At 34.1% G+C, this 26,793-nt stretch overlaps 2 protein-coding genes across 2 annotated transcripts; one reads left to right on the top strand and one right to left on the bottom strand.

Annotated features, from left to right (window-relative positions):
• The first annotated feature begins 1,929 nt into the window (after positions 1 to 1,929).
• LOC112044630 (uncharacterized) lies at positions 1,930 to 7,134 on the top strand. The gene is made up of 3 exons (XM_024080532.2): positions 1,930 to 2,324; positions 3,034 to 3,176; positions 3,879 to 7,134. Exons 1-3 carry the CDS (start codon positions 2,105 to 2,107, stop codon positions 5,388 to 5,390), a joined length of 1,875 nt encoding a protein of 624 aa, XP_023936300.1. The 5' UTR covers positions 1,930 to 2,104; the 3' UTR covers positions 5,391 to 7,134.
• LOC112044617 (protein expanded) lies at positions 6,350 to 26,166 on the bottom strand. Its single transcript, XM_024080508.2, has 4 exons — positions 25,898 to 26,166; positions 12,531 to 12,780; positions 11,827 to 11,906; positions 6,350 to 11,473 (listed from the first exon to the last, which is right to left on the bottom strand). Exons 2-4 carry the CDS (start codon positions 12,751 to 12,753, stop codon positions 7,982 to 7,984), a joined length of 3,795 nt encoding a protein of 1,264 aa, XP_023936276.1. The 5' UTR covers positions 12,754 to 12,780; positions 25,898 to 26,166; the 3' UTR covers positions 6,350 to 7,981.
• Positions 26,167 to 26,793: the final 627 nt, after the last annotated feature.

Here is a 26,793-nt window from a genome sequence, read left to right as displayed (position 1 = left end):
TATCACGAAAATGGTCATTTTCGGAAAATAAATGAAGGCCATTTCGTACAACATGCTTGCAGTAGATGCTCCATCAAGTTTGTTTTGCTTATTAGTAGCTTATTTTTTAAAAATATTTCCTCCGCTATTTCACATAATTTAATAACTGACGGTGACGGATAATGAAGGCCACCTTTGTCTTCCTGTCTCTTCCTGTCGCCTTTGTCCATATTTTATTAACAAAGACATCTCGTGGAAAACTGGAAGAATAAACAAAAGCACCCATGTTCATCACACAAATATAGGTCACAATGACTTTATATAATGTCCATAATAATATTTTTATAACAAAGCTTTTAACAATTAAAGCTATAAAAATACGAGTTACTACTTAGGCAATGAAAAATATAAGTTACTATTTTTCCCTAATTTTAGGGAAAAGCTAAATGTAACACAATTGGTAGCCCCAAAATGCAGATAATCCGACTAATTTAAAAATGTTTCTTTATGCACGGAAAAAGGCTATTCTGGACGCAATTATTATAACCTACTCAATTTCGGTGGTTAATCACGCAAAATTTCATTATTTTGTAAAGACTATTTACGAGTTTCTTTTATTCTTTCTGGATATTTTCATTGTCATTCAAATCCTAATTACAAACTTTACCTAAGTATCATCTTTCATGATAAAAATAAGTTGAAATTATAGTACTAACGTATGAAAGGTTATGTTTTTCACATTTTCGTTCAGTGCGGCTTTTGCAGCCCAAAACACTACAATTCACCATTTTAAATATCTAAAGAAATAATTATTACACTTAATTAAGAACAAAGAACACAATTTATACTTTAAAAAACAAATTTTAGTCCACATGAAGTTTACTCCACAAAGTTCGTCTGCCCCGTGACCTCACGGGGCAGACAAATTAAAGCGAGATTCTGATAAGGACAAAAACTTTTCTCGGGCTCTGTCACTCTTTCAGGATTTCCTATAGCTACATCTCATTCGATCACGGTATTATTCTTCCATGCCAATTCTATATAATTCTTTTTCTTAGGTAAAATCTATTACTTTCTCTGTCTACGGCTTAACACTATCTGTGATGTCAAATGTCAACGCTTGACAGTGACACTGACGGTCAACAGCCGACAATACAAAAAAATCTTACCCTTTTTCCAGTGTTGCCAGAAGGTTACTTTTGTAACCTTTTAGGTGATTTTTTGACTGCATTGGTTACATTAATAAAAAGGTTACTTTTACGTGATATTTCGGAATTTTTAGAAATAACTTACAATTTCGTATACCTAAAACAGAAAGGTCGTTAAATCAAGAAATGCGGACAAGTGCTCAAGAACTCATTGATGTTTCTGTGTCAATTCAACTACCATTCTATTAACTTTTAATACCTTTCCAGTAAAAAATATGAATAGATTGTTAAACAAGTGGCTGACACACACGCAACAGACCCACTGTATAAGAGGTGTTTCCTTTTTGTTCAATCTTCAAAATAAGGTCACCATTCTCACTATAAATGAAGATGTCACAATTGATGTTGTGAAATAAGTAAGTTGCAGTAACATTGAATTTCTTAAAAAATCAAGTATAAATTATTATTCACGTCAATTGTTTTTTAAATTCTTGCTCTATAATTTTATTTTTCTTATCCCATGAGGAAAAGGCAAACAATCAGGGCCTTACATAAGATGATTCTATTTACGAGTAAAATCTTTTACGGTGTAAAGTAATTTAGTACTTGTGTAGCGGCAAACTTGGCTAGTATTCGTAACAGACAGATATTAAAAAAAAAAACAAAATTACTTTAGCCCCTAGAGGCTGAAATGGTGGTTTAGCCATGCTGTGGAACGCAAAAAGCAAGAGTAGTTAGTGAAAAGGTTACTTTTTAGACAAAAAGGTTACTTTTTTAATATTTCGGGTAACTTCTGACAAGACCCATCTGGCAACACTGCCTTTTTCTCCGACTGTCGGTGTCATCTCGTAAGGTTATTTAAAATTGAAAAATAGATGAATTAAAATAATAATCATTTATAATTTTGAGTTGTAAATAAAATAGAATGAGGTGTATTAATACGTCAACAGACTAAGGTTACAAATAAATATCTCGAAATGAACGATTTACCGGAAAGCAGTAGTAATAATGATGGTCCCGATTTGGAGACCTTGGATTATCTTCGCGGTGTGAAGTCTTCAACATGTCTTCTACTCCCAATGACCCCGAGTCCAACTCCGATAGATTTTAAGCATCCTCTCTCGGAAGAGATGAGCGAAGGGCCATTTTTAGCTCTCAATGATGATCCAAAAATTGACCTTCAAAGTTCTGGTGATGGTGAGTTAATATTAGTTACTTCTGCTAACTATTGCCTGTGGGTTTGACCGCGTGGATATAAGTCAAGGTCATACTATATCTCAGACCTTTTATCTTGTCAGATGTCTTTTATCTTGTTTAAACCAAATTTAAATTTTAATAATATCTTAAATAAATGTTATTCTATTTGTAAATTTACTTTTAATGGATCTGTTGATTTAAAGATTGTTGTTTCGAGAGAGATGAGTAAAGTTGCATAAAACATGGTTAGTAAAATGGGCTTACAGGTGCAGAAAAATTATTGCTTATTCTTGAATAAAACTGCAGCCATTTAATTATATTGTGATAACTAGCGGACGCCCGCGACTTCATCCTCGTGAAACTTGATGGAAGCTTTCAACTACCCCTACCCTACCCTAACCTAACATACCCATAAACCTACCCTACCCTAACCTAACATACCCATAAACCTACCCTACCCCTACCCTTTAATTTTTTTCTTTCTTAAGAACCTTCTCCTGACAATAACAAACACATAAAAAAATAGTGAAATCGGTCCAGCCATTTATAATCAAGAATTATATTGATTCATTTTTATATACATAGATTAAATATCCAAAAATGTGGTTTTTATCTGAGTTATGTAAATACATTTTAACTTATTTGTGACAATTACTTACCAGCATCTCCAAGATTAATTAATAATAAAAGTATACTTACAAAATTCCAGGTGATGCATGTGCAGGAGATTCTAGCTCATCAGGAGATTCCAACTCTGTAGTTCAGGATCCAGTCAGTGCTCAACTCATAAACAATATCAGCATGTTGGACTACCAGACACTCAGCAAAAATGGTGACATTATTATAGGACAGGTACATAATAAGATTATTTTTTTTATTTTAAGACTTAAATCACTTTGTTTGGTAACTAGCCCATTTTTACAAGCTTTCATCTAAGTTTCCATATAAATAGGAATATAATAGGAGGCTTAATTTGAAATACTTGCTCATTTTGTCCATTAATTTTTCATTACTTGTCCCATTTGATTGGACTGAAGTGGTCATCATCATCATTATTATCATTTGATAGTCATTCACTGCTAAACAAATGCCACTTGTTTGGATTTTTAAACATTACAGACAAGTTTCCAGCAGTTTCCTGTTACCTGCACAATGTTATTGGTCTACTAAACCCTCATTTGCATGAGAGCGCTTCTTTAACTGACTTTAAAAAAGCATTCAAATATAGTATAAAGTCAATTTCCAACAGCCAAATGTTGAAAATGCAACACTGTTCAAAAAGAAATGTTGTTTTAAAAACACTGTCATGTGAACATATATTTGGGAATGCATTTGTTGTATTTGAATGTATTTATTAACGTCTGTTGAAAAAAATCTCATGCAAATGGGGGCTTAGGTCTACCAACTCTTTAAGCAAGTTTGGTATACTTTCATATATCAAGCTGGTCTAATGATGAAGTCAGAAAGTCGACAGAGGAACTCCTAAATACATTCTATATCAATAATCTGATGATATGTTTGAACACCCATATAAAAGCTTTTTTTATTTTCTAGCCTGAAATATGCAAACTAAATGGAAGCCTTAACATCAGTAACAGAAAGTTGCCAAATTTCGTCAACTGGAATTGGAGCATTATAAGAAAAGTTCTTCTCTGGTGTGTACTTTCTGGTCTCATTGCTTGTATTGGAGCAATTATTGCCATGGTCATATCTATACCAAAGTCATGTAACCCTAATCTCCCATGGTATCAAGGTAAGGTATTTTATGAAATATTCCCAGCCAGTTTTAAAGATTCAAATAACGACGGCTTTGGAGATCTGAGGGGAATAATTCAAAAATTAGACTACATTAAAGAATTGGGTGGATCTTCTATTCGGCTCAATTACATATTTGAAACTATCAACTATCCTTACAATTATTTTAATAGCACATCTTTGCTACAAATAGACAAACGTTTGGGTGGTTTGAAAGATTTTCAAGATTTAGTGACTGTGGCACATAAAAAGGATATGAATGTTATACTGGACATTCCTGTTCTGAGTATGGCTGAGCCCTTGAAGTCGTATGATGTGAATAATACTTTTGTGTTTTCAATTGATCCCCAAGAAAGTAAAGATCCCACTTCTGTAGCTATAGCTTATTGGTCACGAGCTCAACAGGTTGATGGGTTTTATTTGAGAAATTTAGAGCATTTTGTTGACCATGTCAATTTTGAAAATTCACTTCAGCTTTGGAAACAGATTTTAGGCTATGGCAAAATTTTCATAGCAAGCAAATCAGTACTTGATAAAGTTAATGGTACCAGTGCCACAGTTTTTCTAAATAGGATTGATCTTATTGAGGTAAATCTAGGCTTGTACGATGGTCCTACTGGTTTAAAAAGTGTCATCAATAATACTTTATCTGGACCTCTTTGGGACAAAGCACATTATCCTTGGGTTCTTTGGAATATAGGCAATATTGATAGTGATAGAATCTCAGAAAGATATGAAAATAATACATTGGCCCTAACAGCACTTGAGCTAGTTTTACCAGGTACAGTTAGTTTATTCTATGGAGATGAAATAGGCCTTGGTGGTGTACCTGACCATGATATTGAGCATGATTTCCATGAACACACATTCATAAATAATGTTGCTATGATGACTTTCTCCAAAAATGATGGAACTATCCATCCTGCACCTGCTCTGCCATGGATTTCGAAATCAGCTTTAGAACCCAAGTATCATTATATAAATGTTATCAAAAGTTTTATAGAGTTCAGGTTAAATAACCCAACTATATATTTGAAAGAAATATATAAGGAGGGTAATGTTTTTAAAAATACAGAGATCCATGAAACTGAGAAAAATCTCATTTTGATTGAACGCTGGTATCCACGTAGGAATACCTGTGTTTTTGTTGGTAATCTTGGGGACAAGTCGATCACTACTGACCTATCGACAAAGTTCTACGGCGGAACAGTTGTAGCTAGCACAAATACCTCTTTGGTTGGCCAAGTTTTGTATTTTGAAAAAGTTACATTTCCTCCTTACTCTGCAATTATTTTAAAGTTGGAAAAATAAAGGACAACAAAGTTGTTGCTTATATGCCAAATATTATTTTATTTTCAGTATTAAACAGTTGATCTGATGTAATAACTGTAGTACAACAAAGTAAAGAAATTTATAAGAAATTTTATGCAGATACTATAAAGTTAAAGGCCCACTAATTGTTGTATGATATGAGAAATTTCAATAGTATTAATCCAGTATTTATTTACCAAAGAGTTGTTTACTTATCTTATTTGATTGTTCTGTTAAATTTATATTAATATTTTATAATAGGTAAGACTTTATAGTTTAAATTACACATTAACACTTCAAGAAAATCATGGTTTGTAGTTACTATTATATTATTATTTTTTTAGTAAATATGTACTTCACCTAATATAAATTAGAATTTCCAATAACCTTTGATTTTGTGTTTGTACTAATTTCAGAAATTATTTAGTGAAAGATTTTCATACAATTTTCTAACAAAAGGAATTAGTTTCCGAAAACTGATCTGCAAAAAAATTAAAATGATTAGTCTAAGATTTAATAATTTTGTTTATTATCTCCTTGTGTTAAACCCGGTATTTCAATGAATCTCTGTAACTGTTAATATTGTGTGCTTACAAAGAGGTTGCAAATCTCATAGGTGCTTATTTTTTTGCTTGATATTTTTGTATTAAGATTTTATTCATTTTAATACTGTTTTGTTTGTTTATGCATAGTATGTACTTAGGTAATCAATAATTTAGAGTGTAATAACATAAACATATTTTTACTTTCTTTGATATAGTATTTAGTACTTTTACTTGAAAGTAGCAATTGTAAAAATAGAAACAAAAGTGCCCAAAAAATATTAAGTATTTATCTTATGTAAGCACTCGCTATTTACCTCATTATTCAAATATTATGATAAAAAATTATATTGATGGAGTGTCTTGCCAGTTTAAACTTAACCATATTGGATAGGCATATAATTAATGAATACTCAATATTATTCATGTATGTTTACTTTTATAATACATTTGTACACATTAGAAAAAAATAGATGGACAGTACTACCACTTTCGTAAGTCGCATTTTGGAATATTCGTTAGGGGAAGAGAGCACAACATGACGCCGATTAAAAGAATGTATGAATTAAAAGGAAATACCAATGAAATACAGATTATTGCAATAAGATTTTAAATACTAGGTCAGACTTGTGTTTTTTGCTGATACTGCGACGTAAAAGACTGCAAATGGCGACGACCAATAGGATAACAGCAATAACGCGCGCTATATTAGGGTTGCCAACACTTCTTAAGAAAAATATAGTATTTTTCAGATTTAGCTGTAAAAAATATAGTACGCTCTTAGAAAATATAGTACATATTTTATGGAATGAGCGAAAAATACATTAATTATTATATTTATGAAAACTATATTTATTTGCATTATTCTTTCAAAAATAAGAGTCTAAAATGTAAATTTTACTAATGTTCATAGCGTTTTAAAATGTAAGATTTGTTGGTTAGATTTCATTGATGAAAATATAGTATTTTTGCGTACTATATATTTCTTTAACAGTATATAGTACACAGACCCAAAATTTAGTACAATATATATATTATATTATAGTACGGTTGGCAACGCTAGCTATGATTGACTTATTCGCGCCGTCCAAAATTAATTCCCCTGCGCAGGTATATTGACGGAACTTATAAAAGTGATAGTACTTTACTTATTTAATGTTATGTACATGATTGAAATCGAGAATAAATAGTTGTGAAAAATATTACATTTCTATTATTAACTAGGACTTAGCAATGACTTCTGATACTTACATATCAAATACATTTACTTCAGAATAACATTAAAAAGTGAGTATTAAAAATTATATTTGTGGTTTTACAATAATTCACTATTTCATAGTGAATTGATATAAACTGAATTATTTCAATAAATAAATTACTTTTCTGTACAATTTACACATGTGTAAACTATTTTAATTGATACGCAATTATTACATAGTGAAATTAAATTAATTTAGACATACAATTTATAACTTGTTGATTACTTAAATATTTTAACATCTGAACTCAAAATCCTAGAGCTTCGTATTGTAGCCGAAATAAAATATATTTTTGAGAGATATGAAATTGAAAACATTTCAAATTGTGGCGAAGCGACGTGAATTAGCTATATTAATATAAAAACTAATTTCATAACATCAAACATTTTACTATAATTTGAATAAGTGTCTTTGTATGGCAAATGCTTAGCTAACAATATGATATTACGTCTATATTTGGGTTTAGATCACCAAGCTGTTTTGTCTTGATATCCTTATTATTGAATGTATTGTATTTGAACACAAAAAAATTAGAAATGTTATCAATTGATATATTTTATTAGGCCATTGATAGTGTCTCACTTGCGAGCCCTTAAAGTATATTTTTCCAATAACTGATAGTTTAAAAAACCTACCATCTATTAATTAATATCAGTGGGATTGTTATTATCTAATGTCAGTCTTTTGTTACAATAAAAATGGTGGATGAAAACTGTAAAATCATAGCACTGGAAGGATTCACAACAAGAAAATCTTATTTTTAAATATTAACCTTAGATTTAAAGCAATGTCATGAGCTAGGTTGGCTCTTTTTGAGTTTCCCTACATTTGGATGCATGACGTATGTGTTAGATAGTGCTCTAGGAGTGTGAGTTTCAGAACCGGGCAAAGCTGGAAGTTTATCTGTAGGATTTCTCATTAATATTTTTTTCGCAGGCCCGGGGACTACTCGCTTCGCAATATCTTGCTTATTCTTAAGATCTATGTTATCGGTGGTGATTTGAGCAGACTTGGCACTTTTTTTGTCACTTTCACAGTCACTACCTGTTTGTTTAACTAGTTTTGTGGCACCAAAAGCTTTAGTTTGTTTTAACAACGATCGATCATTACACAATGCAGCAATTAGTGGCAAGTCCAAGTTTTTACTTTTTTCTCTAAGAGTTTTTATATCTAAATCACAATTGGAGGATTTTAGTTTAGTAACACTATTATCACTATCAAACGTGCTAGAGATTGGTCCTTTAAACTCCCTCAAATGAGAAGGAATTTTTTTCTTGTGTTCGTAAGGCGGTGGAGGCGGCGGTGGCATTCTCCTTGTTTTCATTCGTGGTGGATCCATAATTGAAAGCATATTTTCATGAGATTTCGTTCGTACAAAACTTGGTTCGGGTGTACACGAAAACATTGGAGGCCTTTCCAAATTTATTGAATGGCTACTGATGGATGTTCTACTCGTCATCGAGTACCAACTTGTTCTGGTGCCAGGTATTTGAATATAAGAGTCTGAAAGATTTTGTATCGAGCCATATGTAGATGACGTAGACAAGGAAGTCGATAAATATGGTGTACTTCTATACTGTAAACTGCTTTTGTGCAAATTAGAAATTCGCGATTCTGTAACTTTGTGGTCTACATAATTTTGCTGCGATATAGATGGATCTTGCAGTGGGTAATAGACGTAATCAACATCACTATATAACTGTTGATGAAACATTGGGTTGTGCGGAGGTGGCGGTGGAGGAAGGCGCGTCACTGGTGGAGGTGGCGGCAACCGAGGGCGGCGAGGCGGTGGTGGTGGAGGGGGCAGTTTCATCATTGCAACTAGGACGTTAGAATCTATGTGTGGTGCTATTTCTCTCGACGGTGAAAGATTATTGCTTAAACCCTGCGCTAGTTTAGACCTTCCTGCTCTACGACTAGATGTCTGATGTCTTTTTGACTTCTGAAAGCGGTGTTCCAATACCATTGGACTAGCGAAAGTGCGTTCACCGGATGCGTTGACTTCGCCTGCCTCTGCTTTTAATATATTGATCATCGGTTTAGTTGTTACAACTCTTGCTGCAACCTCTTCCTTCTTATCAGGTTGTTTAGAACAATTAGATACTGGCGTGCCAGGATAAGCGGGCGGCGGTTTAGGTGGTACTGAAGCATGAGGTGAAAGCGTGAGATGTTTATATTCGTAAGGTGGTGGAGGTTTGTCTGGACATACAGTAAACATTGGCATCTCGTCATTCAAATCCAATATATTAGGAAGAGATAAATTGAGACCTTTGCGGCTGTCAATTCTAGTTGGCGGAGTTGGTGGTCGATCAAAGAATGAATTATTAGGATAGTTATCATCCGAAGGAGCGGTATCCTCATGACCTTGAAGGTAACTGTCACCAGAAAAAGGTAATGGTAATCTTACATAATCCGACACTGAATCAAATGTGTCACTTACTGACTGATTTTTAGGATATACACCTCTACCTACTATTAAATCACTCAGTTCACTCGCACTGAGTAAATTGTGTTTATTATCAGTTGGATCGCTTCCATCGCCATGAAATGAAATAGCACTGACATTAGAATTTGTGCGTTCTCGAAAAATATTTTCTTTGTCGTCGTGCTCGACATCACAAAATGTAGGTATTCCATCAACACAATCTGTATTACTTAGAGAGGTTGTTAACCTTAAACTTTTAGGTGAGTGTTTCGCTCTTTCCGATTTATTTTTCAAGATAGATGATACACTATCAAAATCTGCTAAATCGTTTTCCTTTGATATTTCGTAACTGGCGTAATGGGATTCGCTGTATTCTGTCCGACTTTCTTCGGAGTGAGCGTACAATTTGGAACGTGCTGTTAATTCAGAACTACCCATTGTATAAACTCCACTAGTTTCACTCGAAGCTGCGGCTGTTACAGGTTGTCCTAAACCGTCATATAATGCAGATGCAGTGTCTTGTGTGTATAATCCGTCTATTCCAACAGTACTATTGTCACTCAACATGGAATTTTGTGCAGTATGACTATATCCGAGTTCTAGACTGCTAGCATTGGATACTCTACTAAGTGTGCTTAAACCGCCCCTTTTTAAAATAACAGTGCTACAAGATGAAGAACATTGTGACCCAGTACATTTCAATTTATTTGAAGTTGGACTATCCGTCAACTTTTCCGGTGCCGTGCTCTGATCTGGTAATAAATCTATCTCATCTGAGGGATTTGTTGAACAGTTACTAACTTCTAATGAACTTTCATATTTAGAAACCTTTTCGTCATCTTTGTTTTTTGATATGCGCATTTTACATTTTTGTTGTTGAAGCGAAGTTGATGTTTTTAATGATTGTACTTCTTTAGAAATATATGGAATCATATAAGAGTTTGAATAGTCTAATAAATGAGCAAACGCTAAACTTTCAGTAGAAGGAGCTGGGGGCGAGTCAATCATTATTTCTAACTCATCTTCAGATTGCACTCTGTCACTAACAATCCCAGAAGTTGTATTTGAGCTAGTGGAAGATATTAGTGATATTCTTTGTTCATTTTTGTTTTGACAGTATTGTGAGCTGAGGGACTTTGAGTAGCCAAAACAATTTTTACGTTCATCTTCTTCTTTTTTAAGGATTTCATTTAGTTTTGAAGAAATTTTCATTGAAAATTGATGGGTTTCTTTACACAAAGCAAATAAATATTTACACTTTTCTTCACTTGACGAATATAATGTGATTTTTCCCTCCTCAGTTCTTATTTCGAATTTTTTTCTATCAAAACTTAACTTGCCTATAGAACTCCATATGAAATTTGATGTAGGACCATTATCGGGAAGTATCTTAACACCTTTAGCTGTGACAAGAAGCCATGCAGTTCCCGGTTCTGTTTCTGTTTTAGACTGCTTAAGTCGATATCTGTGGGAGTTTACTGTATCTGGTAGTAGGCAAACCTCGCGAATAAATCTGATTTCTGCTTCGGATTTTGTGAGGCCCCGATGTTCGCGGTGGCAAGCCCGTATAGCAGACGATACCCAATCACCTTTGAGAGACGGCGGTGCAAGTTCTTCGACTTTAAAATATTCTTGATCCTCGTCACTTTCTTCGTCGCCATATTTAGCTTGTAATGCTAGTCCAATTAGTAGCAAAAGTATTTCAGCGGGCAGTGCGTCCCTAATGCGTATATTTTCAAGCAGTTGCAGGAAATATAGATGACGCCCAATGTCATCGTGTAGTAGTAATGGACTTTCTACGTAATATTGAATTACAAGATGAAGTTCCAATAGAGGTTTTCCATTCGCGTCTAAACCCTGAAAATAAAAAAATATACATTAAGTACGAAAACTACCTTAGTAATGTAACGGGATTGTCTGTACATTAGCGCGGCTAAAATGGTGATTAGTGGTTTTATCAATATTTAAAAGAATTTTGTCTGATTTATCTGTATATTGCGGTATCAATTAAAACCATTAATGATTATTTTATTACGTTTGATATTTATATAAAATGAGCAAAGTTTCTAAGTAAATGAAAGTACGAGTGAAATTAATTTTAACATTACGCTGACTTTATTATATCACACACACAGTGTTTCGTAGTGTTACAGTGTTCTTAGGCGATGATTCGCTTGATTCAACCAACTTGTTATATGATTAAAACTTACATGCGTATGTGAAGATCTCCAGCTCTTTGGCGCATATTTTGAAAGTTTACTTTCTAGATCAACGAACAAGTATTCGCCATCTGAAAAATAAAGAAGTTAGTGCGTTAAGACAATGTTATTTAAAAAACTGGTGGGCATTTACATTTTTATAAAAGCATATTTAAAGAAAGTGAACGAATAGAATACGTCATTATTATTGTTATCATCATTATCAGCCTGTTTCAACAGGGGATAAGTAACTTAGATCCATCACACTGCATCATAGCTTACGGTGACAATGTTCGACTTTGTAAGGGTCATTATCAGACTTTGCGTGCTCTCCGAGGCACGGGCGCACCACCACCAACTTCTCTGTGCTGTGGCAGTTTATTGAAACTTTCTAGATAGAAAGAAAAGCTCAATTATAGTTTGAGTCAGGGCTCTTATCCAGGCCCTCATGATCTCACTGACTTAAAATGTAGTTAAGTTTAGTATAATAGCTCGAGTAAAGTAAATAATGAGAAGGGAAAAAAACACGCGGGCAGATCACATAACCTCTAATCTGACTAGGTGAAGTCTCTTCACTCTTACAACAGCCATAATAAAGGCAGAGGACCGATCTGTGTGAAAGGGAATTGTGAGGAATGCCACGATTACACAGATACGACTCTCGGCAATGAAGAATACGACCAAGAAGAACAGAAAGTAATTGAACGGTCACTTACTTTGCATGATAGCTAAACCGAATAGTTCGGTATCGGTGATGCCTAGAAGTTGTGAGTGCGCATGAGCCAAAGTCTTCAACTCCTTGACCCTTGCCTTGGCTTCTACAACGAAGTGGAGTGGCTGGGGCTGGCCGGGCAAGCGCAGGGCCAGGAGGCGAGCGCCCGCGCCGAGCGCGCGCGACTCCCCGCCCAGCGGCCCTCGAACCGAACACAGAGCGCGCATATCGCATCTCGAGGTCTATTGCTCTCCCTGTAACAGAAACATTACATAATGGTTACACGTGACAAGAGGCTGGGAATGCGCGCACTATATCTGTTAGTCGTAATAGTCATACTCCTAACAGATACTAGCCCTAGCCCCAGCGCCGGCCTGAAGTAAATTTTAAAATGGAGCAAGATCTAATTATGGCGCCTCTCCTGTTTGCTCCTAATAATATGCAGATACCTACCTATACAAAATAATAGAGTGTAAAGTAAGAATGGAACGCGAAAATCTTGACCATACTGGGGTAACCAATTGAAAATCAGGCGCAGTACCTACTACGGTTGACTAGGATTATCGTTTAGACACAGGTAGGATTTGGCGCCTGTATCGACTGCTCCGTTCGCCGTATGGACGGGCCCGCCCTGCCTAGCCCTCCAGGACTCTAACGTCCTGCGAAAGCACTATTTCGAATTTTAATTTAGAATTTTGGTGTGGGTTGATTACTATTTAAGTTATTTATATACTTAATCAATAAGTGTTTTTTTTGCTCAATGATTTTATTGTGCGCTTTATAAGATTAGGTAAAGTAGAGCACGAAACGGTTCATGGGCTTAAATCTTGTGTAAAATTAAACGAAAGAAGTGAGTTTTATAATGACACGAGAGAGATAATCATCATTTCACAGTCTAGTATGGTTGTGTCTCAAATAGTGCTTATCAAGGTATCTACTCGAATGATCTACGTACTTCACTCGATTTTTTTTAAATAATTAGGTAAGTATATGCTTAATATTATTTTAGAAAGTTCATCAGCTTGGTGAATTATAGCAACGTTTTATTTAAAAAATAATACTCAAAATTTATTTTTCCTACTTAAAAAGCAGTTACATCTATTGAAAATTCGACGCGGTTCGTTATTCAGAATATACAATTTATTGTCATTGTTTTAAATTGTTTGACACAGAAAAGTTTCCCGGAATTCAGTCAGGGTCTGCTTGTTTATTAGTCTAACCCAGATTTCGTAAAATTTAAACCGGTTTTATATGCGTTATTATCATCTTAACTCTTTTAACCAATTAGTTAAAAATGAACCAAAACTGTACACTATCTGGGGATAAAAGCTAAAGATTAATTATTATCACTAGCTGTGGCAAGAACCCTTAAAGTAACATAAATTCTGCAGCTTGAGCTAAAGCTTTTAAAAACAACCAATTTTCCTGTAACAAGAAAAATCTGCAGCCGTAAATGAATAAAAATTAATATCTTCATAAGCTCTGTCCAAGTCCAAGTTAAGTCGTAAAGTTGCAGCAGGCATTTTGATTTAGATTTAAATGAATTATTTTAAATAACTCGTGAATGTCGCAATTGCTTCACATTACTAAAAATTTCCAATAAATCAAGGACTTCATCTCCATTGGTAATTGACACAACGTCTTTCCTGTAGCAGTTATACAGAGGCACTGTCTATGTGTTTGAATGTTAACAATTTCATATTATTAAATACCATTATGTTAGACAAAGTAACCCAACTATAACAATGTAATATTAATCATATAATTGTTCAAAATTTTACGCAGTTTTTCCTATTTAAATGCCATTGTTTATACAAATCAGCATTAGCGTAAATTAGCATCTATTTATTTACACAGATGTTGATAAATGCAGCCCGAAATGCGTGTAGGTACTTTTGTCGGGATCTGCACCATCTGTGCATTCCATTCTTTTTTCTTCGTAAGCTATTGCTTTTTTGCTACCTGACTCTTTTAAGCCCGACATTGTATAGCGTAAAGCTATTATTTCGGAACTTGTTTCATTATTAATGAAACGTAGTTCCTTATTTTGTTTTTCGACATTGGAAATTAGCAAGGCTTAGCTATTAATTGTGTTTTGTTCTTAACTGCCATAGAAGTGAATATGTATTGGAAAGTACTTACTTATACCAATTTTACTTCTATTCAGCATGTGATTGATTTGACGCACTTAAAAAGAAGTTGCATATCCGATGTACGTTTAAGTACGTGTAAGTTTTAAAATTTTAAAGTGTTGGTAGAGGTACCTAGTTAGGTATATGCAGTTAAAAGCCATGACGTAATGTCTTTAAAAGCGGTTGTTATTCATGTCTAAAACGTACTTCCTCTTCCCAATTTCATGCATTCATAATTTTTTGTATAGGTACAATTTGGTTTTATTTCTTTTCATTTAGATGCAAAATAACGATGTTCCTAAGTAGCTTCGATTACTGAATCTAGATATAGAATTTCATTAGTTTTTGTAGAAATTAAATAACTATTAAATTAATATACATACTTAGTAGAGCTGTAAGTTATATCTGCATCTAATTAGTTGTTCAGAGATGGTAATTGTTTCTTATCTTACTTTTATTTAAATTATTTAATTTACAATCTTTGTGATTTGATTGTGTTTGTAATTTTATAACACCAAAAATTGGTTTACGTCATTGCAATTAAGACGACGAGCGTAAAATTAAGTTTTAAGGTTAATATTTTTGAGTAAATATTCAAAAATTTTTGTCACCTCCTTTCTCCGTGTTACTCAATCAGGTAAAGGTCCAATTTTGAAAACTTTATGGCGTAATACAGTCGCAATTTGCATAGTTTAGTGATATTGAAAGTTGAAATTTAATGACGGGCGGTAATGAAAGTATTATAAGAAAATGTGTTATTATAGCCTATCTACTATTTATTTAATAGTAATAGCATAGTAAAGAAATATTCTTTACTGTGATAATAGAGGCTTGAGATTTACTTATAATACGTACTATACCCACTTGTTTTGACTGTTTTGTTATAATATGAGATAGGTACCTACTTTATTTAAATGTTAACTATTTAGCTAGGTACTATACGAGATACTTAGGTACTATATTTACGGTAAATAACTGTTTAGTTATAAGTCGAGATAGATATTATATTTACGTTGACGACTTCGTTGTAATACGAGATACCTACTATATTTACGTTAACAATTTAGTTATAATACGAGATATTATATTATTTACGTTGTGAATTTCGTTATAATACAAGATAGGTACTATATTTACGTTAACTATTTAGTTACAATACGAGATACATTCAAAGTTCATTTATTTTAAGAAGGCTTATTTTACAAGCACGTTTGAAACTCCAGATTTCGCTGTTATTAAGATGCAAAATTGTAAGGACGAAAACTTGAAATTAAATAGTACCTAAATATAAGTAGGATTTTATAAGAAGTAAATTGTTATAGGTCCTACTTATGTTTACTATTTACTTCGTTATAAACAAGAATACAAGATAAACAAAAGTATCACGTCCAAACCAAATTGTAGCTTGTTTGGCAACATTCCTAGTCTACCTGCAATATAACCTGTTTTCATAAAATGCTTAATATTCGGCAGATATGAAAATAAACACTTGTAACACCTACGCAAATTCAATGATATGGAAGGACCAAATTTTGCGGTACTTGCGCTTTAATACGTACCGATTATAAAATGTTTCTTGGAATGTAGTACCACGGGTCCGTTTCGAAAAAACTAGACGCGAATAAATTTCATCGCATCCGGTACCTCGGCGGCTCTTCAGCTCTTGCTAGCTATAAGAACATGTTTTGTAGGGTTCCTTTGCTCTCTAATACCCATATTCATAAACATGGATTGAGATTTAAACCTCAACCTCTACAAAGTTTTTCTTTTTTTTAGGTTATGTGTATCTGCGATCATTCGACAGACTATAGCAGATTTGGTGAGATAAATTTGGCTTACCCAGATTGGAAGACCATTGTCTTTAAGTCTTTTATTGTCACAGAGTCAGTTCTGTTTAGCCGCTTGACTTTATCCAGAGTTAATAGCCTGGAGGCCAAATGGATTGGGATTGGATTTTCTTCAAAGTAAAGAATTTTAAACGGTATTGTGTGTGGAGCTAATTCCACTTTGAAGAAAATTAACGTTTAAATCTAAATCCACGTTTATAAATAAGGCTTAACACGTGTGCAAAATACTTCTTATAGTTTTATTGAATTGTTATTTTTTACTGTATCACCAGACGCCCTGTCGTTCGCGAGAAAATGAGAATCGGAATATTTATTTAGATAAAACCATTTAGAAGATACAAATGGGTAATCCTTTTTTATGCAATATAGGCTTGCGCTTGACTATCTACAATTAAGCCTGATGAAAGCATTAATGCAGTCTAAGTTAAAGCGCTCACCTAGAAGATGCCTATCCACTCTTGCTTTGAAGGTGTTTAAATTATGAGTGCTGGGAAACAAACGTCGAAAGGCCCTTTTTGCTGTACGAATTAGAAATGTGGATGCAAATCGTTTCCACAATAATCAATAAATGGATTGGCATCAATAAATGGATGCCACCGTTCGCGACGTCTTGCTGTTCTGTGGTAGAAAGGAGAAGGAGGAACTAGATTCCTAACTGAAACTGACCATTTCGGGCCAAGCACGTTATTCTTAGATAAAACAAATTGACAAAAACCCCAAAAATAATTTGAATTCAGTTTTCAATTAATATTTGTTGAAACCGTGCATTTTATAATGTAGGTACTTGCCCATATTTTCTTGATAAAGCAGCTGCCAATCAAACTGAAATTCAACCAGTTTACCAACTAATATTATTATTTAGTAAATGACACTAATTTGGAAATTGAAACGGTTCATTCATCAAATCTGGGCCCAGCAATTTATGAAAAACTAGCGGTTTCAGTTTTTCAAAAATCCCGCGGGAACCATGGATTTTTCCGGGATGAAAAGTAGCCTATGTGTTAATCTAGAGTAAAATCTATTTTCATTCCAAATTTCAGCCACATCGCTTCAGTAGCCGTAGTGTAAAAGAGGAACAAACATACTTACACACAAACTTTCGCCTTTATAATATTAGTGTGATGGTAGGCCTTTGAAAGCTACGGAATCCTCCGTGCGTGTGGGGGAGGCGCACGTGGCCGGTATTATTTTGTTTTAATAAATGCGCGATAGTTTGTGATGGCGGTCAGGCGGGGCGGGGGAACCGGTCGGGCGCGGGGGGCGCGCGGCGCGGCGGGAGGGGGGCGCTACGTAAGCGCGGTAGCAGGCAGCAGCGGTCGGCGACGCGAGGAATGCGGACGACCTTCAGATACCGACCGCCCCTCCCCGTGGCCCGTACGCCAGCCGCATCTTGCGTCCTCGCATACCTACGGACGTCGTTGCCTCCACTTTTCGACATCTCGCCACCACTTTTGACACTCGCACGTTGTTATGTATGACGTTTATGAACGGAATTTTAAGGAATCCTGAGCGAGTTTCGGCAGATATGTATCTGCTCTCGTATCCTTAGTTTATTCTGATCTGACAATATTATATTGCATAATATTGCCGTTTTTATCGATGAATAAACAAACCTTATCGCAAGCCGCAATATAACGCGCATAGTGCTCGTATTTTGTTACTATTTTTGATTTGAAATCGTTTGCATAATTATTTAATAATATTGTGAATATTTAAAATTTTAGAGCAATATTATCTAAATACCTACTTACCTACATAATGCTAAATTAGGCAAAAGCTTCAAACTCAACAAGCTTCTATTTAATAATAATGTGATGAAAATTTTATGAGTCAAAATACTTAGTGTTTTGGGACATACGGGTACTTAAGTATCGACCAAATCAGTGTAAACAACTTTGTAACCAAACTTCTAATGTCAAGTTTGATATGATGCCCAAAGATTCAAGGTAATCCTTGAATTTTTCACTTACAGAAATACCTATAAATTATCCTATTTAGCTCTAGGGAAAATAAGCACATTTTTGTGTATCAGACCAAATCTGATCTTTATAATAACGATTACCACTCGTAAACCATAATGATTGGAAAAATCGCCAAAATATAAATATACACATGGTGCAATAACTTAGACCTAGCCTATAGGTAACTCAGTTTCTATTTACTATAATATCATCAAAGGTTCGTCCCTTCCTTCGTTAGTATCTTGTGTAAATTATCAGTACGAGTTGGTATACCCGTCGGGTTTAACCTTAGACGCAACACTATAACAAGGTCATATTTGTTATTGTCGCAATTTTATGCAAAATTTAGGAAATTCCTCGTCAACAAAGCGTACCTAATTAATTTTTCACTAAATACGTAAGTTAGTTATCGCGACATAACATTTTGCTTGCACGTCATACGAGTACTGACGTCAGCGATAGAGCCTTCTCTAGATAATGTGGATTAAACGAATGCAAACAGCGTGTTTCTAGATAAAATCTAAGTCACAAATATGTGACGTTTAATTACTACATCCGCTTATAAATAACTAGCTGACGCCGCGCAGTTTCACCCGCGTGGTTCCCGTTCCCGTAGAAATATGGGGATAAAATATAGCCTATAGCCTTCCTCGATAAATGGGCTATCTAACACTGAAAGATTTTTTCAAATCAGACCAGTATTTCCTAAGATTAGCGCGTTCAAACAAACAAACTCTTCAGCTTTATAATATTAGTATAAGATATTTGACTCTTGTAGGTTTTAATATTCTTAACGAATTTTAAAAATACAACAATATATTTTTGTTTATTATTTTCTTTAGAAACAATTCACCTAGTTCTCCTGAAAAGGTTTTCTCTCGGTCTTTCAAAGATCGGTAAAAAAACCTCGAGTAAAATCCTCCTTTTCCAGGTAAGGCGCGGGGAAACTTTCCCCGAAAGGGGCCGGAAAAACAAACACCACTACTCTGCTCTGGTCAATCGTTTCTCGCCTTTTGGTTATCAAACATGTATTCTGTAAAGTTACAGCGATGTGACATCGCTCATTTCCATGGCAACTTCTTTGTTAGTGACTTTTTGTTTTTGGCATCAAATAGAAATAACGTTCAAACTGTTATAGGCGAATATTACATCGACGAGTGTAAAATAGCGGAATCACACTCATGTAGTAAGTATTTCAATGGGTAAAACTCGGTAAATGATGTTGTGCTCGCGTTTTCATAAAAGACCGACAAACCAAAACTAAGAACAGTAATGGGTCCTCAAGTATCTATACATATACAATATTTATTGATTGCGATATTAACTACTAATAAATTACGATACAGATAAATAACTAATTGAAGCTAAAAATATTAGGCAATGTTACTTGTTCGTAGTCTTCGTATAATAAACGCACGATGTTTTTGTAGTACTTACATTATTGTTAGATATAGCATAGCAACTATGATAAATAAACTTAGAACTTTCCAGATTCTTAGTTGTATTTAGGTTGATATACACAATATAGATTATGAATTTTCTAATGTAAGCTTTTCAGATAATTGAACGAAAAAGAGTGAAATTTCTAGTAGATAGGATTATAGACACGATAGACAAGTAGGATATTACGCTAAAAGATATAATTAAAGAACAAGAAAGCGACAGATACATCCTACTCTACGAAAGTAGAGCAAAAGAGATAGATTTAGGCGTGTTGTAGATATGAAATTCTTACACTGTTATACCTACAATACATGTTATAGATATTAAATATGATCAGTTAAAACATATTAATTTTTAATTTTATCATCGTGTTTTGATAATATATCTGAAGTTATATTAAAAGTTATTTAAACAATTTAAATAAAGGAGATTCCGTATTACGTTTATACTTCCGAGGTTTTCTTAAAAATTACTAATAGTCCTATTTGGTTGCCGTTTTCTTTAATAAACAAAATGTTTGGTAGTTTGAACTCTACACGAGAAAGAAGTACGAGTATTTCTCGTGTAGAGGTCTGCACGCGCAATTAATTATTTTGTACACCTATATGTACATACGTAGTGTGTGTATAAGCAGGTTTATTACGCTGTCCGAGTTGGGAGATGAAGGTAGTTAATTTTATATTTATCCGTAAAGCTTGAAAGAGTCCTCCGCATTTTAAACGCCTTACATCAGACCGCATTCCGGCGAAACTAGTCAGAAAAACCATACCGAGTCAAAACTAGTTTTGATAATTAGCTGATATGCTGCTACGCTATTTTTTATCGCAAGTAGGTATAATCCCAGTTTGCTGTTACAAATTTAATGTTACTTGAATAGTTATGGACTCAGTTTGTTTAATAGAGTGTACCAAATGAAAATAGTTTAAAGTTAGATGCTTTCTTAGAAGTGGAGTCTCCCAAGGGTGACTTAGAATACCATATTTTCTCGTATCGCATTGAAATGAATCATATTTTTATTTGGAGCTAGATCTCTTATACAATTACGCATAGTACCTACCTTAGCGATAATGCAGCCTTTAATGGATATCTCTTGCCTAGAAGATGAGAATATTTGGTAGGAAAAACGGAATTTGCTAGGGGGCTTCACATTTTTGTATTGCGTTTGAGGAATAATAACCCATTCGCTAAGCATGCGTTTTAGGGACATCGATAACTTAGAGTTACTTAGCGTTTATACTATGGGACCTAAGGATAAGGTTGTAAATTCATAACACTTAGTAAGGGACCCCATAAGTCCACCAGAATGACATGTGCTGAAATTTGCAAGAATTTAACTACAGTCTACAACCCGATATTAAATGGAAACTTCCTATATGGCAATACATGTAGAATTGCACGCCGTTGCAATGGGCCTCTTAACTACATCTATTTTCTTTGCACAAGTTTATTTAGTTTGATGTAAATTTTTCTGGAGTTTAGTTCGACTAAGTTATACTTTCTTACATATGTCAATCTAGTATTGTTACAGTAGGGTTTTCGTTAAATTTTTAATAGGTAAGATACCTACCTTATTTTTAAAGAATTTAAGATTCCATTGTAATATTTTTAATTTTCTGATTCTGAAAACAAACTAATGAATCAGCGTTGTAATGTAACTCGTGTTAAACTTGTATCACTTTTGATATCATCGATTATTATAATCTTTGCTAATTAGGTTATCGAAAATATACGTAATATGTATCTATCCATGCATATGATGCACATATTACAAAGTTTAAAAAGTTAACAATGCAATGCCTAGGTAGCTGAAGGTACTTACTCTGTTCTATTTATGGTCGATATAATGTATTTAGATATTTATCCAGACTTATAAAATTGAAAAAACCTAGGCAGTAAGGGTTCTTAAAATTGTTATTATTTCAGAAAGTATTAATTTAGTACAAGACGATTTTATTTTTGTATGGTAAGGTACTAGGTAGTTTGAGTCATACATAAGTATGTGCCATATTTCCGGTTCTCTTCAACGCAATAACATAAATCGTGGCTTTTAAGTGGCCCCAAACTATTAAGCTAAAAATCCTATTATAGCCCTACTATGTAATGATGTTCAGATATGTTAGAAAACAGAATATTAACTATGAAATGTAATATGTAGGTTCTTAGGTTTACGATATCATATTTGGACATGTTGGCAATCAATTCACACATGCAAAAAATCATTTAGATTATGTAGTTTCACATAAAGAAAATTTCATCTTGAAATTAATTTGTGTGCATTGCAAATATGAATTACAATTTACTAAAACTTAATTTGCCTAATGATTGAATAATTGTTGTTAAATTATATTTTGTTAGAAGCCGTCTAAATCTATATGACTATAGTAATATGACTAAGGTTTCATAAAACCCATCACTTTTAGTGTCACGTATTCTAGATTTGTATATCTCCAATGTAACACTAAATACTGTTAATAGCTGTATTAAATATGCTTTCAGGAATTATGCAGATTAATTGTAATTTGTTATTCATCCTTAAGTACCTATACTAGAGCATTCATTAGTCGATATACGAGTTCAGTTACCTTTTAAAGGGTTTTTGCAGGATAAAATTCCATGTTCTACTACAATATTATGATATCAAAATCCACCTAATATCGGTTCAGCAGTTAAGCCGTGAAAAAGTAACAGACAGTGTACTTTCGTATATTACTTAGTTTCAAGTAAGTATACTCGTAGTTATGGATACATAAATACTACATAGTATGTTCAGGAATTACGTGCAGACTATCGTTATTCGTTACTTTATTTACACTCATCGCTATCGGAAGAATGCGGTCGCGCTCGTAACCATTCTGTGGCTAATGATTCATTTGCTTTATCAATAACTTGAATACAGGGTGATTCGGTCTTTAGTGCGGATATTTTTTTTCGTGGTTCTGTATCATTAATAGAATATAAATCTACAAACAGTTCGATACATTTTATGTAATTTTTTTTTTTAATTTATGTCTCTAAAATAACAAAATAATGTACATATTATTACTAAACAAGATATATTCAGCTTAAAAGTGATCTGGTGACGTTCTTTAGGTATCAAACGAAAATAAAATAAACGCTCAATAGGGTGACCCTAAAATTCTGTTCAAAAGTAAATAACTTTAGCTAACGATAATTTTGTTATTTTTGAGTTAAAAAAAAAAAGAAAAAATACGTGATCATTAAATTTTGTTTATGTACAAAATATAAAAATATCCGCACTAAAAAAATTTTCTTCCTGTATATCCTACATTGCTTTAACTATTAATACACACTTATCGCGGAGTATTATTTTTCGGATGTAGTTTTGTTAAGAATTCTTACTTTAAAACTCTACTGTATTATTTTATGTAAGCCAAGTATTTCCTTTTCCTTTTTAAATTAAGCTATAATCTTGTGATTGGCAGCAAGTTCTATCTGAAGTACCTGTAGCTACTTTTATATAATATTCACTTATTGGATTTCAATCAGTAGATATATTGCAGAATTTTTAAATCATCATGTTAAGCACTTACTCATATCTATAAACTTATTATCATAATCATAAAGACCTGAAAACATGATGTTTTCGGATAGGTAAATAAGTATAGTATATGTGTATTGAGAACTAACAACAAATTAAGCCTGAAGTCTTTTGAATCAGAATCTTATATTTGAATAGAAATGTTATTTCATTTTGCGAAAGCGGCGTATTTAAATGGTTAAAGATGCTTCTAGTCCAAGCCCAAGATATTTGCTTAAAATGATAAGGTACCCTTTACAGTTACTTAGTCATATTTAAAAAGAGTTAAGAAAGAAGTATTTCGATTGTAAGCGAGTTTATAGTGAGGAATAAAACCATCAAAAATTGAGATGGAGATGAAGCGTTATAAGAAGAAGAGTAAACAAAGTAAAAAGAAGAGCTATTTAAGAAAAATCAAATCACAACGAATTAGTAGTAGTAAGAGTAAACAGAACACAAGGGCTGTTTCTCTGTCTATCAGTCTGCGTGCCTGTCTGTGTATTATCATACGGTTAAGGTAATCCTAAAAAACTAGGCAGTAATTTTCCTTATGTAGATACTCAAGTAGCTATAGATTTATGGGCGGGACTAGCCTGGACCACATAACACAAATGTTTAAATAGACTTATCTAAAGAATAATGGATAAATGTATATATCTACGTGTGTAATACTTATAAACCTACCTAGTATCTAATATAATACTTGCAAACATTTTGCTTAATTACATTCATTGGTAACTGCGTGGGTTTATAATAAACCTAGTAAATCTGATACGCCCTAATGGTTCTTTAGATATTTGTCTGGGATCTCATGAAGTCATGACATAGCTTCTTTGATACATACGAGTAACTGTGTCAAGTTAATTTTAATTATAATTTTGATATCTTTGTGGAAATCTAGGACATATTATATCTGAGAAAAAACGTTGGTAATTTACGGAAATCTGAAATCGGAAATTTACATTTCTCTTCTTATTCTGAACCACAACAGTAACAAACTTTACAATTTTATCTTGCTCGCTTGAAATGCATCACATGCATTTATATCTACTTATTTCTACTTAGAATTTCCCAGATCATTTTAATATTTATTAAATTATCTTTATTTATGTACATTATTAGCGGAAGAGTTTTATTGTTTGAATATTTGTCTAATAACTGAAACTATCAGTTAGATTGTAAAAGTATAATAATGCTAGATATCTTTTTGTATAGGTGTGATAGCCAGATTCAGGGACACCATACTTTAAAAGGGAGGGTGCCATAATTGATGAGGAAATATGTATGAAAATCAGTTCTCTAAACGTTAGAGTAAAAACACTTGTGAGTGCTGTAGACAAGTAAAAGCTTTGTAAAATAAAACTTTGCTCTTAATACCAGTCATTAATCGTAAAGTAGAATAGAAAGTATGAAACTACTTCCGACACTATTTACTTGTTTCTGAAGAATAATACTGATCATAAATTACGCACTATTGTTTCATTTGTATATCTAGGTACCTACTTATTGTAAGTTCTGAACATTCTCTCATTGTTAAGTCCGAGTTCCTGAATAGTAGGCCAAAGTACCTACCTACTAGTTTTGCAATTGGTAATTAATGATTAACTATTATTGAATGCTTCGGGTACTGCATACCATTTTATATTATGCCATTACACCAGTAGGTAGTTTAGTCTAAAAAAGGAGACAGAATTTTTATAGTCATATTGTATTTAGATGAGTAGTAGATAGGTGCCTCATTACATATATTAATTTATACTTAAAATAAATCATTTTAATAAAATATAATTCCAAAATAACTATCAGGGGGTGATTAGTGATCGATACTGATGCCAAAAATGCAATCAGTAAAATTTTCGTCTGTCTGTATGTTCGTTATAGAAACAAAAACTACTCGACGGGTTTTGACGAAACTTGGTATTCTTCATACTCCTGGGCAGGTATACTTTTCATCACGCTACGATCAATAGGAGCAGAGCAGTGAAGGAAAATGGTGGGAAAACGGGAGAAGTTACTCCATTTTTACAGCGATACTACTGTAAGGGCTGAATTAATGAGGTCTAAGGGCGGACGAAGTCGCGGGCGTCCGCTAGTATAAAAAATAGAGGCCTGGCCCTTTAGTGGGCCGTTAAATAGAATGAAGAGGATGAATGATGAATAGTTAACTAGGTCCAGGTAACAACTCCTTTCATGCATAGAAAACTCAAAGTGTCTGCTAGATCCTTTAATCGAGCAATACGATAATTGATGTTATGTCATGTACAGGCGGTGACTATTGGCTACTGGCTAGTGGCTAGTATTGGTGAGGAAGGGCGCGCGGGCACAGGGTCACCGGCCGCGGCGCGGTGTCGGAATTCGAGCTATGTGTATGAAATGAAAGTGGCTGCATCGTGAAAGCGCGCGCATCTACTACGGCCGTCCAGGGCGACGTTGGCAAACACCACACTCACCATCAATAAACAAATCCAAAGCGGGAGATCACAATGGCATCAATCTCCGTTGTAAACCGCATCCAGCACAGGCACTTCACTTCACTGTACGCGCGATCTCGCGGTCGTATTTTCACAGCGCATAATCTCCGTCAACGCGTACGATCGTCTGACTAGTGACTACTGCGTGCTGCGTGGAGCGACTAGCGACTAGCGAGCGCGGCGAGGCGAGGGCGCGTGGGTCGGCAAGGCATGAAGGCACGCGCGGGGCGCGCCGCGGCTTGGCTCGGTGGAATGCGGCGAGATAGTGGCGCGGGTACCGACCGAGGCCCGCTGTAGGCTGGAGCTTGAAGCCTCCGCGGCGCGGTCGCCGGTCGGCACTCGGCGTCGGACGCGCATCGTGCGCGCGGCGACGCAGTGTCGCGCGCGTTCCCGGAATGCGTCCTACCTCCTTTAAAAAAAATAAGCTATAGTGTATTATGTAACATTTTGTATATTTCGAACTATAATTTTATCTAATTTAAAATTTAGGAGGTATTATCTGAAGTAATTAATTAAAAATTAAATTTTTAATTAATTATTAAATGAACATTCATAAAAAAAATATTCCGACGACTTGATAACCTTTAAGATTTTTTTTGAAGTCGGTTAAAAATAGTTTTTATTAGCTTATAGGGTCGTTCCGCCTAAACCCATGGAGAGTCTCTTCTGCTTCTGCCTTCGGGCCCCATCAACCCATCAAGCGCGTTTGCCCAAAACCCCCGGTGACGCCGCTTAGGTCCCATTAAACAGCCTACGTCACTTACACAATCAGAAAGTAAAAAATCTTTCTGAAAAGCAATCTAGGTATTTTATAACAAAAAATTAAGATTCTTAACATTGATATTGTCTCTGTAAGATGTTGCAAATTACGTAAT

Source organism: Bicyclus anynana, chromosome 9 (assembly GCF_947172395.1).
Source record: "Bicyclus anynana chromosome 9, ilBicAnyn1.1, whole genome shotgun sequence".
Classification (NCBI taxonomy): Eukaryota; Metazoa; Arthropoda; class Insecta; order Lepidoptera; family Nymphalidae; genus Bicyclus; species Bicyclus anynana.
This window is presented reverse-complemented; position numbering and strand designations above follow the sequence as displayed.

Excerpts from the sequence above, each read along its gene's own strand:
- LOC112044617 (XM_024080508.2), bottom strand. The coding sequence starts at position 12,753 with ATGCGCGCTCTGTGTTCGGTTCGAGGGCCGCTGGGCGGGGAGTCGCGC. Across the intron at positions 11,907-12,530 it reads CGGTTTAGCTATCATGCAAA|ATGGCGAATACTTGTTCGTT; the intron begins GTAAGTGACCGT and ends TTTATTTTTCAG. Across the intron at positions 11,474-11,826 it reads GGAGATCTTCACATACGCAT|GGTTTAGACGCGAATGGAAA; the intron begins GTAAGTTTTAAT and ends TTTTATTTTCAG.
- LOC112044630 (XM_024080532.2), top strand. The coding sequence starts at position 2,105 with ATGAACGATTTACCGGAAAGCAGTAGTAATAATGATGGTCCCGATTTG. Across the intron at positions 2,325-3,033 it reads CCTTCAAAGTTCTGGTGATG|GTGATGCATGTGCAGGAGAT; the intron begins GTGAGTTAATAT and ends ACAAAATTCCAG. Across the intron at positions 3,177-3,878 it reads GTGACATTATTATAGGACAG|CCTGAAATATGCAAACTAAA; the intron begins GTACATAATAAG and ends TTTATTTTCTAG.